Here is a 17,474-nt window from a genome sequence, read left to right as displayed (position 1 = left end):
CAGGATGGTGAGATTTATAGGTCATTGACTTACCTCCATATTATCTAATCTCACTTGCTCATGTTCTGAATTTTATTCAGAATTTGAGTATACTCACAAATTTCTTAGGAAATGTTGAAAGGTGTCACGCTTTGGATAGCATCTAGAGGTAAAATAGAAATAAATGTGAATGAAATCTTAAAAATCCCAGCCTTTCTCCAGTCATATGTAATATTGACCAGCAATGCTGAGTCTCAATTTTGCTTTTAACTGTGACATAAACTGCACATAACAGCACAATATTCTGATGTACTTCTTGAAATGTAACCATGTATGTGGGAAAAAATTATCTGTCTCCTGGTGGCAAAATCAATTTTTCCTTTGGCTACATAGTAGTATTTATCAGCAATAAAGACATTTATTTCACTTATCACCTTGCTGCTCCTGCTTTGTAACTGCTTTCACTAAAGTGCAGGACCCAGAAACACAGCAACATTCATTTTCCTCCTCCATCTCTCACACTACCCGCAGCACACATAATTTTGTGCTCAGAACTGGTGAAGATGATGGACTTTCAGTTTGCAGATCACTTGTCCCAAGTGATGCCCCCAAGTGCTACAAACACTGGGAGAGAAGTTTGGTTTCCTAACCATAACTCTCAAGGAAAGACACTGTTGGTTGGAGATCTGCAAGAATCTGGGGCATCTGCACAGGGTTTACATACATGGCAAAGCCTCTATTCTGAGAGCTGTATCCTTCTGGAGCAGCAGCTGAAGGTCAGATGGGTACCTTCAGGGCACCATAAGCACCACTGGATGATTCTGTTTAGCAGCCTGTATTGCTCCCCAGAAATATGAACTCCCCATGCCATCCTGCCTTCCCTGTCAGGATCCAGCCTTTGGGCCACTCAGACAGCAGCTTCTGGGAGTTTGGTTTCAAACAAGTGTGAGTTTATGGAGGCTGACATCTGTCTCCCAGGAATTAAGTTAGTTTCACACCACGCACCAAGTAAACAGTGAGATACCACCACCACATTTTAGAGACATCTGGAGATTACAAACCTTTTGTTTGTAATCCAACCCTTTTGTTTCCTCAAAGTGATACGAGTGGCAGGAAAATGGATACTTGCAGTGGAGATTTCATTGGTGACACTGAAAAGGGCTGCAAAATACTATCTTGTTGCAAGGTATATGTATAATTGTACATTATTTTTTCCTAGTTATTAATTCACAGCCTTTCCCTCATCCACTGTGTGGATCAGGTTGGTCAGACAGGACCTGCCTTTCACAATCCCATGCTGGTTGGGCTTCATGCTTTGGTTGTCCTGTACATTCTGATCTGCTCCTTGACATTCCCTGGCACTGAGGTCAGGCTGGCAAGCCTGTAGATCCTTCTTCCAGCCTTCTTTACAGATGGAGGTCACAGTTATCAACCTCCAGTGAACTGGGGTCCTCCTGGTTAGTCAGGACTGCAGATAAATGATGGAAAGTGGCACAGTGAGTCCATCTGCAGATCCCTCAGTACACTTGGGTGGATCCCACCCAGCACCACAGACTTTTGTGTGTCTGAGAGTACAGTAGGCTGCTGACCATTTACCCTTGGATCATGGGAGCTATCTTCTGTTCCTGGACCCTGTCTCTCAGCTCGAGTGGCTGGGTATCCTGAAAACAACTGGTATTAAGTACCTCAGCCTTTCCCTCATCCTTTGTCACTGCTTCCCCCTACATCCAAGAAAGGATGGAGATTTTTCTTAGCCCTCCTTTTAGTGATGATATATTTAGGGAAACATTTTTATTGTATTTTATGGCAGTAGCCAGATTAGGTTCTAGCTAGGCTCTCATCCTTCTAATTTTCTCCCTGTGTAACCTCACAATATCCTTATAGTCCTCCTGAGTCACCTGCCTTTTTTTTAAAGGTCTCTACCCCAAGTTCCAGTCAAAGCCCTCTGTTCAAGTAAGTTGGAGCTCTTCCCTGCTGGGTCATCTTTCAGTACATGGGGACAGTCTGCTCCTGTGCCTTTGGAACTTCCTTCTTGGAGAATGTTCAGCCTTCCTGGGCTCCTCTGCCTTTCAGGACTGTTTCCCAAGGGACTTTGTCAATCAGGCTCCGGAACAGCCCAAAGTCTGTTCTCCAGATCCAAGGTAACAGCTCTGTTGACTCACATCTTACTCCCTCAAGAACTGAAAACTCTATCATTTTGTGATTGTTGTGCCCAAGACAGTCTCCAGCCACTCCATCACTCACCAGTCCTTCTCTGTTCACAAGCAGCAGGTCCAGTGATACCTTGGCTGGGCCACTTACCAGCCATATCAGGAAGTTCTCTTCCACACACTCCAGGAACCTGCTTCCTCTCCACTGTATTGTATTTCCAGCAGACATCTGGTAAGTTCAAGACCTCCATAAAAGAAAATGCTAACAAATGGGAGTCTTCCTCCAGCTGCTTAGGGAATATTTTATCTGCCTCTTCAGCCTGGTTGGCTGGTTAGTAACAAACCCTCTCCAAGATATTGCTGATTCTTGCTTGTAAACACTTCTCCCTTCTTTCCCATGATTCTTACTCATAAACACTCCTTTCAACCCCATCAACAAACTCTGGAGAGTCAGAACACTCCCCACCATACAGGGCTACCCCACAGCTTTCGTATAGGCGGACCTCAAGAGCAAACCAGCAGTATGAGGCTGACAGTGCAGCAACAGACTTCAACTTCTCATTATTCCCCACAGAGCTCAGGTGATTATCCTGACAGTTTGGACTGCTCCTCAGTGCTGTTGGAGCAGAAATGAAGTCCAATTGGAAGCAAAAGATTTGATATTGGGCCTTAACATAATTAAATAATAAGTTATAGCAATATGATTTTCCTTCATGCACATTTTGTTAAAAACACACAGTAGATTTTTACAACAATTTGAAACATTTTCAGTGATTTTTATGGTTATGTAGATAAGATAGAATCTTTAGTGTTTCAAAAACACAATCAATGTTTATTTTTTCTCATAAGTAATTCATGGACCCAACAATATTCAACAAAACTTCATTTTTAACAGATCTCTTAATGAGCATCATTTTACAGAAAATCACCAACAAATAAATATATGAAAACAATTGCTTTTGACATCACAATGGTTAAGTACATTAAATAATTCATTAAATTGTGCTTTATGTCAATGAAAATCCCTAGGTCTACAAACTATCTTTAAAATGGGAATGGAAGTATATATGATTACTCACAATACAACCTCTCAGTAGCAGAATTCACAAACATTATTGCACATAAACAGAAGGAAAATTCCTAAAGAATAAAATAATTTACAGCCTATGAATTTATTCTTTCATCTTAAATATGGCAACTGATGGGAATTCTTTATTTTTTTCTTATCTTCCAACATTTATTTGAAATCACAGATCTAGTGATATGGCCAAGAAGAAAGCCAAGGACATTGCAGGCTACGGAACCCATTTCCCTCCACAAAATGTAGACAAAAACGTATTACAGGAACCAAACTGAAAGCAGTGTTACAGTGAAAATTGAGTACCTTTTTTGAGTGTGAGTTTTTGGGTTTTTTACCCACACATAGGGAGGATACAGCCATCAACTCCAGCAGAATGACTTTATTGTAATTTAATTGTTCATCTTGTACATAGCATTCCCCATCAGTCTGGGAATAAGATAATCCTTATCCCAAACCAAAACAAAAAACAAAAGAAAAAAACAAAAAAACAAAAAACAAAAAACCACCAAAAAAACCCAAAAACACAAACAAACAAAAAAACCCCCAAAAAATCCCCAGAAAACAAAAAAACCCCCATAATTCCATATGTATCAGGGGAACAGCAACAGAGGGAAGAAAAAGTGAGATATATTTTAAAACAACAGTGCTCATAACTGATACAAGAGTACAGGTGGGAAACAAGATCCTACTAGGGTAGAAGGAAGCATGTACTAACAAGAAGACCAACTTAAGAAACCTCCTGGTTTAGTCATGGATGTCAAATCTGAAACATCTCCAGACAGAAAGGTGATGTGACCTGCCATTTGGTTTAATGGGTATGATACAGTTACGTTGTGTGGCTCTGGATCTGACTTCCATCACTTTTTTGTTCTGTATTTCTGTTTTTAGTAAACAGCAAGTAACTGCTGCATGTTGGGTAGAATCCCTAGCAAGGCCATGACAGCCTTTCTATTATCACAACAGCAGTGGAAAATACTCAACATCAGAAACAGTGTGTTTTTTCTTTCTTGGTGGTGATAAAGGTTTTTACTGTCAGCACTGATGGGTGGGGAGGAGAGGACAAATTTTCATTCCTTACTAAGGCCATAAGGCCATAAGGCGAGTACTTAGACTAGACATCAAATTATCAGGAACAAGTTCTAATGAAACTATGAAACTGCATGTTTCTCTGTCCTCTCCAAGCCTACAGTGAATTATAACTGGAAAAGGCAGTGCTGGGAATGTGATGGGAGAGATTAGCAAGTACATCTCCATTACAAAAGAATGAGATTTGTTGCAGCACCACAGTAGCAGAAGCCAAATTGCCTTGTTTAAACAACAAAATAATGCCAGGAAGATGGACAGAAATCCTATAGCATTGTTGCTCATGAAGCTTTATATGGGCCAGTGTAATTTTGGTGCAGATTATGCTGTCAGAGCAATGAAAACCTGGAATAATAATAGAGATACGAAGCAGAACCTTTAGTTTGCTTTTGCATTACATTATTTCAGGCACAGAGCCCAAGAGGAAAAAAGCTGCAGGCCCATGTCTTAGAAGTAGCCTGATGGTGTTTCCAAACTGCTTTATTTGTGTAAGGAAACTGCTAAGAAAAACAGGATTGTTGGTGCAGTGAGTTTGCTGGATCTGCAGCTGGAGCTAGGGAAGGAGGTGCCAAGTCCTCCAGTCCCAGGGCTCTGGGCAAGGTCTTAGCTGCTAACTGCCCACCCCTCCCAAAAAAAACCCCCAAAACAGCAAAAGCAACAAAGCTACTCCTGCACAACCAGGGCTGTTACACAGGCTCCAGAGGAAAAAAAAAATCCAACCAGCTTCAATTTCAACGAAATCCCAAGCATTAAGGCAAATCCCATTAACGTAGATGCCACAGCACATTACCAGCTCTTCAGGACCCTAATCTTGACTCCTGGGAAACGACTGATGAAAAAGGTTAGGCATCACATTAAGATGTTGCCAAACTATTCAAGCTAATGTAAACCACCTAAAAACGGCTTCGATTTTCCTCATTAGGCTTTGTTTTGTATGAGGCAGAAAGAACAGTCTGGAGAACAGTTGGTGTGCTTAGACAGCTGAAACTGATACTTACAGTCACTGGTGAGGCTCCAGGGAAGTATTTCTGTGCACTGTCTCCTCTCCCTTGAAAAGAAAACACTACATTTTCTAAATGAAAAATGCAGCCCCAGTTGCTGTGAGCAGCATGGACAGGTGGCCTGCTGAGCAAAGAGGTATATGAGAAAGGGACAGCTTTATTTTTGCACTTAGGAGGAAGAGGAAAGGATGCCCTACAGAACAAAAGATGAGTTGGAATTTATCTTATTTCCTTGTTTACCTTGTTCCTTAATGTGAATTTGGCCTTGCATCTTTCCTTCCACACGGCTGGCTTGTCCCCTGGCCTTCAGGGTCTCCCAGCACCCCAAGCTCCCTGTGCTCATGGAAACGAGTAGTACACCTGCAAATCCTGGAGACAGCATCAGGTGCCAAAAGCATCCTACCCCTCTTGTGCTGTTTGCTCTCCAGCAAGATGTGGCAATGGGCACAGCAGTGGGGAGATGCAACAGTGCCCATCTGTGTCACAGACCAGAAAGCTCCTTCCCTCCACAGGGCCGGGGCCAGCCCAGCCTAAAGCCCTGGTGCCAGCAGCTAGGATGTCAGATCACTGCGAATTACCTGTGCTAAAGGTACCATAGTGCCAGTGAGCCTTTGCTCTTCATGGACTCACTGTCCTGCAGCCAGGACACCCAGAGCGAGCTTCAGTCCTCAGCCGCAGATTTCAATCTAAGTCTCGGAAGGTTGGTGTCCATACGTGAGCGAGGTGTCTGAGCGCCTCTTCCGTGTGATGGGGATCCAAGCAGCATCATCCAGGAGCCCAGGTGCTCACTCTTCCCTAAGGCAGACATCCCATGCTCAGGCAGGAGAACAATAATCTTCCTTTTCCCTTCTGAAGGAGCTGGGAGAAGATGCACATGAACCACAGGTGGAAGAGGTATTAGGGACCAAAACCCACCACTACTCACCCCAAAGTAACACATTGACAATCAGACATAAAGCAGCATATTGTTAATGAACTACATTGATAATGAGGCATCATCCTGGTAGCCCTCTTCACTTCTTAATGCTATTATGATATTTCATGATCAATGCTTTATTGTAGGCATTAACTCTCAACAGGGTCATTAGATTGTATTTTTGATATTCTGCATAGATAAGTAGCAATAGCATTGACAGAAGAAAAGAAGATACAGCATGCACCAAAAGAAGAAACCAACTTGGAAATGAAGGGACAAGTTTTCTAATTGATCCTCTTTTTTCTCTAACACATTATTTTTTCAACCAACTGGATAGAAACCTTGAATTTTGAAAACAAACAAGAAATGTGCATCCACATCAGGTACTCCAGTACTTCTAATTAGCAAATCTGTAAGGTAAAAGCCATTCATGCATGCAATAATATACTTTCAGCATCTTGATTTAGCAGCCACGTTGAGGCACTTAGAGAAATTTCCTCCTAATGCTTTGCATTTATGCCAGAAGAAGAAAGAAAAAAACTCTCTAAGAAGATCTATGGTGCACAGGACCCTCTTTTCAAAATTACACTATTACTAATGGAACAACATAAAATCTTGAAACAATCAGATGCAGTTTAGCCACAAGAATGGAATACGTGGAGGAAGAACCCATGGAATCTTTTTTTAGACAAGGAAGAAAAACAGATACAGAGCTCTCATCATGAAAACAACAAATTTACAAAGAATCCTCATATAGAGTAATAAATATCAAGACTTTCCACATATCCATTATGTATCCAATAAAAATGAAAGCTGATTTTTTTTCTAGCCACTACTGTAGTTAGAGAGAAAACCAATTTAAACTGTATGCACTCAGCATTAATGTATTTTAACAGACAATACAATAAACCTGCCTACCTTCACAGAAAATGTATCTCCAGGCTTTTACAGCAAATCTGGAAAATGTCGCACTAATATTTAAGCTTTTCCTTGGCTCTCTTTTCCCAGGAATTTGCTTGACCCCTTTTGTGAATGTGAAAGCAGATTTCATTGCCCCCAGCCAGATAATCTCTGTGATATGTGCTCAGCTGCCATGTGGACCTCATTTCTCAAAGCTTGCCTTTGCCACACACACTCAGAGAGATGGTTCCTACCTGGCTGGGCTCAGTACTCTCAACACCTGCAGGGAAATAAGCCAACCCCTCCACCACCTCACTATAATCGATCTCTGACCGCTGGCCTTTGGAACAGAACAAGAAGTGCCCCTATCCAACACTTCCTATGTCTTTTCTAACCACCTCATCAAATACTTCCCTTAATCAAAACACAGTATGGAGAAGTTTGAAGGAGTTTGAATGTGTGCACCTTCTCCATTTCATTCACTAGAAAATTATGCACTACAGTTGCAATGAACAATACGAAATAAACCAGCTCTCATGTCACAAAGGAACCAAGCCAGGTATTTTTCCCCAATTTATCATTCATGTCTGCACAAGTTTTAGTAGCTCAAAATGTACAGGGTACATCTGTTAATGCAAAGAATCACTCTCTTCTCTCTCTCATAGCTTAGGCCTTTGAAGGAAGTCTTTTCTGACAGGAATCTTGTTCTACTGCCATTTAATAACACTAATCAATATCTATTGAGAAAAAAAATACATTCTCACTGGCAGAAACCAAGAAAAATTGAGACAAGGAGGGGGAGTTGTCGGACGAGGTCTCATTTACCGAAGCAGTAGGTATCCCTTGGCTAATTCCCAGGTAGCCACGTTGCACAAACAATGTGATCCTCTCATTGGTTAGGCAAGGTAGAGGAGCATCACCACCTTGCAACCTGACTATTATAATCTTCAGTAACAGCAACTTCTGCTGCCTCTTCCCTGGGCCACTGGTGAGCTCTCTGCTCCCGCAGCAGTCGCCGCTCCTCCCGCCTCTTTAGCCGGTTCTTCTGGTGCTCCTCTTGCTTGGAGTACTGGAAGCGCTGCAGGAACAGGTCCTTTGCGTATTCATAGAGCTGCACGTCCAAGAAATTCAGCTCCTCTATCCTTTGCCGCACATCCTCGCCGATGTCCACGTTGGAGGCCCGTGTAACATTGAACTGGGTGAATGGGGAAATGAACTTCAGGTTGAATGTCCTCTCAAAGAGATACTGTGTTTTCCTCTGAAATTCCGTCAGCCCGAAGAAGGCCATGTTTTTCAGATTGTTCTTGGCGCTTTGGAGCAGGATCATGTTTCTCTCACTCTCGTTCATGAAAGTCAGGTTGTAGCAGCCCACCAGGCTGAGGTCTGCCAGCATGCGCACCTGGCGGTTGCTGGCCAAGTTGTAGGTGCAATCCATGAATTCCTGTAAGCTGACTCCAGACCAGTCGTCTCCTTCATAGCAGGTAGGCAGCTCGTCTGGTGTTGGGCTCCTTCCATCACACATATGCAGGGAAGTTTTCCATGTCGCACCCCTCTGGACGTGTTTCCATTCACTCAAGTATCGTGACACTGGATCCCTCAGCATGGTGATGTAATAGAAATTCCTGAAACACATAATTAAACACAGTTTTAACATTTCAGTAGATTTTCCTATCTATTCTCCAATAAAACTTTTACCCAACACTGGCACCACACACTTCATTTTTTCCAGTGCAATGTAGGCACTTCGGGTGACTCTTTCTGAGACAGTAAAATCTTCATAAATACCGTGAATAAAATGCAAGGTAAATTGGGAGAGAAAGAGAGAGAGATCTGAAAGGAAATAAGCAGTTAACAGAGAAACAGAATTACTTTGACCTATCAAGTGTTCAGTGATAGCTACTTTATATAGAAACCAATTAACTGAAGTGTGCTCCCCTCCACATTGAAGTATGAACCACCAGCAATATCAGAAGCTGAGTGAAAAGTGATTGAAATAATCCTGTCACTTCTCTTCTGGACTGAGACATGCACATCTCACAAGATGCACAGGATGATAATCCCTATAGTACTTGAGCACAACCTAAGAAAAGCACAAAAAATTTCATGTGGACGGTGAAAGTGCTAAAAATAACACCATACTGAAGACTGCATGAGCCCCCTACTTAAGAAAACCCCTCTCATTAAGTGGGTTGGAGTGAAGACAATAAGAGACCAAAAATCCATTCATATGACTTAATCTTAGACAAGTGCTTGATTGAAATTAGTTATGATCGTGTAGTACAAAAGCCTTTGTTGGTGTAAAGATTATTATTCAACTTCACCTGTCAGCAATACAAAAGAGACACGAAGATATATTGATTTGAAATAGAGAAAATAACTACAGAACTCACATTGTCAGTTGATCTTTTTGCTATTAAATTCAGTTTGTATGTCTTATTTATGGCAATCTGAAAGGGACTGCAATTAAATATGCATCAAGGAGGCTTTCACAGATTGAGGTTTTTTTTTTTACTGAGGGATGTTTTACTCAATAATAACTCACCTGAATTATAAGGTGTTATCACAAACACAAAGCAAAACTGAAATACTTATGATTTCTCTCAGCTAGAATAACCAGAAGAAGATTCATTACTAAAATTAACACATGATCCAGTACAAAAATAGGCTTGTGAGTTTGCATGACTCATCTTACTGCAAACTACACATTAATAAATCATGAACCCTAAGATTTCTTAAGAAAAGTCTGGTCTCAGTACTTTTTCTTCAGCCTGGAGAAGGATGAAGAGAGTAAGCAGGAAGCAGAGAAGGATGAAGGAAGTAAGCAGGAAGCAAGCTTGCTGAAGACAAGCTACCCTGTGAACAAACCAGCATTTTGGGAGCATCATCTCATACAAGACCTAACTCCAATAAAATGAAAAATCTCAAAATTTGTAACAACCTCCAAGACAATTACTTTGCTTTTTCAGGTATCACCCACTTCCTGCCACTAAAGATTCACTATCTCCATGAACCTTAGGTTAACCATAAAAATATTTATTTCCCCACATACGGCTAAATATGCAGATCTATTTCCCAGTGCAGGTAAAGCAAAGGGAAACAGATCTGAATGCTTCATTCGTATTCATTCTAAATTTTCCACCTACAGGACCTAAAATATATTTTCCAGAATTAGGTTATGAGACCGAACTATGGACTATGTTCTGCTGCAAGGTAATTTCCTGAGCTACTATCTAATGGAAACAGCTGTTTGAAGACTTTTTTTCACAGCAGAAGCTTCACAGGTGGAAAAGGTGTCCTAGTTTTAAATAGGGAGTGTCATGGATATATTTTCACTGTCACTTGCACTGGAAGCCAAGATTTCTATCAGCATCAGATGATACTTTGAAGGATGACATTTCCAGAATCATTTGGAGCTTGGGTCTTCTGACTGCTGCTCACATATAGCCAAACTGCATGTCAACTGTTTTGGTCCCCTTCAGTTACTTACACAGCCCACATCAACAGGGAACCCAAGAATCACACAACCCTACCAAATAGACAGGTATTTTCTAAAACCCCTCTTCTTCTGCAGAGCAGGAAGTACCAGAAATCCTCCTGTGTGCTCTGCAGGATAGTTCCACTATGAAAAGCAGTCTTTGGGCACTTCAGGCACAGCTTTCTCTTCTCAGATTGGATGTTCATCTCATCTTGGCTCTATAGTGCATATATGAGAGCACATTAAGAACTACTTTCCATTTTACAGGGAAAAAAGGGGACACATTTCACAAGTACTGTGCAGATAAAACAGCCCAACTCTCAAACACCCATCAAATCTGAGCATAAGAAGCTGTTGTTGCAACATCCAGCAGGCACTGATGGGGTTGTGACCAAAAAATGGATGAAACTCCAAGTGAGCAGAGATGAACAAAAATGGACAAAGACTCAGAGGCAGTAGCAAACGTCTACAGTAATTTCACGATTATAAGCTGCATCTCCAGGTGTTGGTAACTTTTCATTCTTTGTCCATACATAAGCCACACCTGATTATAAGCTGTACGTTAAAATACAGAGTGTGATAAAAGGTATCTATTCTACCACCCTCTGTTGAGGGTGGGGACAGCGATCCTTATCTCCACGGCAGATATTCTGCTAATGGGCCATCCATTGAAACCAGGCAGGGCATTGTTCTTTATCTTTTCACAACCCATCCTTCCTCCAGCGAGTCATTTTCTGCTAATGGCCATTGAGTCCCACTGTGTGACTGATAAAATTACTGCATCCCATTGGAAGTTGCTCCAGCCAGGGGGAAGAGCCCAACATTTCTTACCAAGATAAAAACAGAGGTTTTGGGACACTGAGGGAGCCCCTTTCTCCACTGGACTCCAGAGGAAAACCGGATTTCTCCACATCACCACTGGACCTTTAGAGGGAAACTGCACCTTGTACAGGAACACTGCTCCAACTGAATCACATCTGTCACTGCAGGAGGATGCAGCCACCATTTAATGGGACTGCTACCAACACCCTGCCTGACAGGGTGTCAGGTTGTACTCTGACTTTGTCAGGGTTTGGAGTTTGTTTCTTTGTAGTACTGTATTTCTATTTTAATTTCCCTAGTAAAGAACTGTTATTCCTAATTCCCATATTTTTGCCTGAAAACCCCTTGATTTCAAAATTACAATAATTTGGAGGGAGGGGGTTTACATTCTCCACTTCAAAGAGAAGCTCCTGCCTTTCTCAGCAGACACCTGTCCCCCAAACTAAAACAGCAACTTTTCATTCTTTGTCTGTATATAAACCACACCCGATTATAAGCTGCACTTCTGGTTCGGACCAAAATTTTAGTCAAAATGGTGCGGCTTATGATCGTGTACATTAACAAAGATAGAACACTGGCTTAGTCCTTGTATTGCTGCACCTCCTCTCTTCAGGTAATTTTGGATGTTAATATGTGGTAACAGACAGATTTTAAAGTTGCTCTTGACAGTTATTTATACCTCTAATAATAGTTCTGTCTTTCCTCACCCATCTCCAGCAGTCCCAGTCAGGTATGACTCAGAGCAACAACAATTAACAAAAACACCTCCTTTGCATCAATCATTTCCATTTCATCCCTGGATATGTAAATGTGTTTGATGTGCAATAAACAGGAGTACAAAGCAAATGCATGGAAATGAGAACAGCACATCTTTGTATAACATCTGCATCTTCCCTTCTGCATACAGGGCCAGAAACTTAGCCAGTCTGCTGCTGCTCCTCCTTGTGACTACCTGATTTCTGCAGCTGCTTTCACTGCCCAGATAAATCTGGGTTTAAATCTGCAGCTTCCAGAGAGTTGCCTTCTTGTGTTATCCACTGAATGGCTTCTTCATCTGGCTGGTAACTTATGCCACATTCACAGTTTACGGTCTTCTGCTTGACCTTCTGGCTGTGACCCCCTGTCACCCTTTAATCAGTCTGAGGTTGGAAGACCTTAAAATTTCTTCCACTTAATCCTGGACACCGTCCAGATGACATTGCTACATGCTACTCCTGGACTGGAGGGATGCTGAACTGAGGTTGTAGACAAAGTTTTCCTTCAGGGAAAAGGGTGTCACGTCTCTGGAATAATGATACAAGTAAACACATGAAAGCCGTGAACATTTGTTTCAGTTGGAAAATTATATAAATCATAAAATTATCTTAGGAAATTGTTTTCAAATAGCTTTCAAATGTTGATGTTTATAGAATAATTATAGAAGCATTTTGGAGCCCTCAGTGACTCATATACAAGCATTCAATCACACTGGGAATAGCTGAGGAGTCGGCTTATAATGAAAACAAGAAGCAGGTTAAAAATACGAAACAGGATATAGCCTTTCTTCACTGTTCTGCAAAACAGCATAAAGTTAGCTAAACACTGAATATGCTTGAGCCACTCTGAATATAGATGTGCACTTGTTGTCTTTGGTATAAATGACCCTCTTGCATCACCCATGCTCACACTTACAGCTATGTTGAGCTCCATGGCTGCCCACTGTGGGAAATACTGAGCAAAGATTTAAGTAATGACTTCTGTTACTCTGTTTGTCAAAGCAAACTCATCACAGATTTCTTGGCTTCATTTTTATGGACTCCCATCATCGATTACTGAAACTACTGCCATAGACACCCTCAGTGTTTTAAGGCTAGCCAAAAAGAATATGCTGGCATGCCAGGGAGAAGACATCTTACAGAAAACCTTCCAAATTAAATAAGACCCATGCAAGTTATATCTACAGAACATATTTATCAATCAATATATATATCAGCTATATCCTACCTATATCAGCATGTGTGTGTATGTAAAAATTCACACTGAAATCTGGCCATAACCTGTGTTTGTCAATGATAAATGATAGTAGAAAAATTATAGTAGATGCACGAGTGTGTGTTTTCCAACATGTCTCTATGAGCACTTGGACATGTAATAGCAGTCTAGATTTAATTTCAAACACCAGCCCACTAATTGCAGTGTTAGCTTCTCCTGAAAGAAAACTTTATGCAGCTTCTCCAGATTAATCAATCTCCTTTTGAGTATGATGTACTAAAACGAATGGATTATTGAAGTTGTCACTATGGGATAGCTGAATTTTTGGACAAGAGATGGTCACAGCAAAGTCCTGATGATCCATGCAAGGGCTCAAACAAGCACCAGTGTGAAGTGTGGGCTGCACACTACTGCTTATACTAGAATTATGAAGTACTTGGTAATTCCTAAGGCTCTAGTCCTACTTGCATGAAATCCAATCTCTTCATTAGCATTAGGCAAAGAAAACCTTTAATTAAAAGAACAGATAAAATGAGCTTCTAGTTATAACCTAAGAACATGTATTTCTTCCACATTATAAGGTATTTTAATATAAATACTCTAATCTTACATTAATCCTTCAATAGCATTGCTCTGGTTTAGAAATTAATTTCAGAGGAGCAAAGTCTGCTATATGCAGAGGTGATCCCCAAACAGAGCATTTTACCTCTTCTATCACCACAGAACAGATGTCCCAGCTGAGGGAGATTTACTAAATATGTGAAGGATCACTGCACAGTGAGAACAGAAACATCCTGTAGGGCCTCCTGGGAAGAAGGATGAATGACATCTTCATAAAAGAAGAACAGCGCACTCATGGCAGTGGATGCAGAGACAGAAGAGTATTTGAGCTGGAGTAAAAGAGCCACCAGAGAATATTTTGGAAAAGACTAGCAGAAGAAGAAAGAAAAACCAAAGTCACTGAAAAAATCCAGGTGCATCATAAAACTATCCACATTCTGGCTCTTCCAGGTAGAAAGGAAAATAAAAGTTCTGGTCAAGTTTGTGTCCCAAGTTTGAAGTTTGTAGCTTTAATTGTGGAAGTGAGGGTGCTCCTGAGGAAAGGTCTGAAATATCCACCAAAAGCCATCCTGTCAGCACACTTCTGCTACCAAAGGAGGTTGTGGCAAGATGAAGGTTTAAGAAGGATCAGCATTATGTGAAAAAGAGCCTTATACTTCCCAGTTTTATCCTGAAGCCCAGATTCTCACAGGTAGTAGCAGAGCCCACAGTCAGTAACCTCCCTTTGGGCAAGGTATCAGTATGGGTAATGGTGAAAGGAAGAGGGTAAACATATGAAACAAAGATGAGTATAATGCAGCACATGTACAATTGGGGAATAAGAACATGCAACAGGAATGATGGGGGAAGGCAGAAAGCAAAGAAACATTGTCAGGCTGATCTGAATTGGTCAAAGTCACCCTAGTGAAGTGCAGATGTATCAGCTTGATGCTGGCAGCATTTCTGTGCAGTGTCTCTGCATCCATGGTGTGTTTAATTTACAGATAAACTGCCCAAAATAACAAGAACAGACTGTATACTTATCCAGAACAATGGCACTGTAACAAAAACCTATGAAACAGTACACAAAATATATGCATGTCCATCTGGCTGCAGGAAACATCATATAGCTTATCCAGCAAGCCAGACAGATAAATCTTAGCTGTCCCACAAACTTTTGCAAAGATGATGCAGCAAGAGCACACAGGCTTCTTAAGCTTAGTGTCTGTCACAGGATGCTAGACGCCGTGATGGAATGGTTTTCTAAGAAATCCTCTACATAGGTTTGTGACCTTAATACTATTATCTGTCCTTTCAGGTTTTCATGGATTTCTTTACAAGACTATTACTGAAAGAACAGCTACCACCATTAAAATGTGAAGGTTTATCTACTCTTACCACATGCATCACCTGCTCAGCATGTAGCAAAAGCACTTAATTGGCTGTTTTCTCAGAGGATCTGAGCACTCACCACTTCTGCAGTTTTTATCTGGGATGTTGAGCACTTTAGTTAAAACAGTGACTGTAATATTATATAGACACTCACTCCACATTAAAGGAGAACTTAGCACAGTTAAATAAAAGAAAAATAAAAAACCCAACTTTAATTTTGAGGTATAAAACTACAAAATTTTAGATGTGTCTCATCATTCCTTTGAGATTTTGTCCCATGGCTCTGAATCCAACCAGAATAAAAATTTGCCATTGTTTCCTATTTCCAAGTTGACCACAAGTCTCTCTTGGTTAAACTTACACTTTTCATTAGCCCAGTGGCATAAAGTGCAGCTAAATCCATATGACATGCCTGCTCAGAAGAAGGGACTGGATGCTGCTTTTGGGGTAGGACATCTAATTGCAGTGGTGTGCATATGAGCTATGCATCAAGGCAAGCTCTGAACCCAGCAGGGACCTGCTCAGCACAGGTAGTGGTGTGGGTAGGGCCATGGCAGGGGCCACATCTGGAATGGGCTGCATCCCTTTAGAGGCTCCCACTGCATCAGTGTACCTTGGCCACAGAGGGAGCCTTATTGCTCACCTGGAGGTGTCTATGTTGTAGAGGTGTCTCCATCTGCAAGATGAACTCTGCACTTGGAGCCAAAGGGTCCTTGCCTGAAGGGATGTATTCACAGAATGCAAAGTTCAGGCCAACATCAAAAACTAACCACTAACATAACATTTTCCAATGAGGGAGAAATAACCACAGAGAGCCTCCATTTCAGAACTCTTTGTATCTATAATACAACTACCAGTCACGGTATAATATCTCTTTCTAAACATGCTTACAATGTGGGAGCATTCCCCAAAGTAAACAAAGTTTTAAAGCAAGTTCTGTATTGTTGCATACAAATCTCCAATCCAGCAGTTAGAAAAACAGTCCATTATAATTTTGTAGTCCTTGCTGATGTATCAGTATATCAGCGTGACAGAGGGAGGGCTGGGAGTCAGACAGCTGGGATTGTATTTCTGGTTCTGGAAAGAAAAGGCGGTTGCTTGGGAAGTTATTTGTGATGACACAGACTGCTACAGGCAAGAAAAATGTGGTGATTGGGCACTGGGAAGGACTTAAAATGTGAAACCTTATATTTCCTTGCATGTTAGGAAGAATACTTACTCCCTGTCACCAACTTCAGTTTCTTTTACAGTAATTCATTGCTTTCATCACAAAACTCCCAATTTTTCTGTTTAGATATTGCAAACCTTTTTTCGTTAAAAAAATCCTCTGAAATATCAGATTAAATTTGGGATCGATGCCATCAGAAAAACCTCAGGAAAGCTTTATAGCACTGTTTTATTAATTTAATTTTTTTGCACGGTTGCAAGATTAGTGTCCTACATCTGATTAAAGAATGACAGATGACAAGAGGGTCTTTAGAGATCACTCACTCTTTGACATCAAACAACTTTTAACACTAGTGATTTAGTGTAATCCAGAAGGGAAGAAGAAAGGGAGTGAACCTTTGGCAACACAAATGCTACCCATACATTGGGAATTTTTCCACTTAAAGAGTCCAATTTTCCGTGATGTGAAGTTAGAACAAATTCAATAATGGCATAGCGCTATGCAAAGATATGAGAAGAATGAGATATTAGGTAAGCTATTTTAACATAGCACTGGTTCATAGATTCATATAATACGAAAAAAGATGAGTTTCAAAATCCAGCACTACGTCTGTCCTGAAAACAATGGTAAAAACCACATTTGTGGAGAGTAATTTTTTTTTTCTCAAATACTTCAGGATTGAAGGCAACTGGCCTCAGACTATGCAAAATGACAATTTCCTTTTTAAATGTTGTTTGCCTTTTAGAGTTAGGACATGTGATTTTGTACTTTTTACAAGTAATGAATAATTGTGACAATAATGATCACATTCTTGATATATCACGTTGCCACATGCCTGTCAAAATTATCAGTGAAAATGTATCTTAGGATCTACTGCTGCAAAAGGATAGTGGGAGTGCTGAGGATTTTTTTCTTGACATAGGAGAATATAAATTTGTGAGGATACAGATTTTAATGATGTATTTCAAAGATGTGTCAAAGACATTATGTGGAGAT

At 40.8% G+C, this 17,474-nt stretch overlaps 1 protein-coding gene across 1 annotated transcript in view; it reads right to left on the bottom strand.

The window, feature by feature from the left end:
• Window positions 1-2,933: 2,933 nt before the first annotated feature.
• Window positions 2,934-17,474, bottom strand: part of HS6ST3 (heparan sulfate 6-O-sulfotransferase 3) — a 282,958-nt gene continuing 268,417 nt past the window's right edge. Inside the window, exon 2 of the mRNA XM_033052668.1 lies at window positions 2,934-8,732. Within this exon, the coding sequence (XP_032908559.1) occupies window positions 8,027-8,732 (706 nt within the window). The 3' untranslated portion in view covers window positions 2,934-8,026. The remainder of the gene's footprint in view (window positions 8,733-17,474) is intronic.

Source organism: Catharus ustulatus, chromosome 2 (assembly GCF_009819885.2).
Source record: "Catharus ustulatus isolate bCatUst1 chromosome 2, bCatUst1.pri.v2, whole genome shotgun sequence".
Lineage (NCBI taxonomy): Eukaryota > Metazoa > Chordata > Aves > Passeriformes > Turdidae > Catharus > Catharus ustulatus.
This window is presented reverse-complemented; position numbering and strand designations above follow the sequence as displayed.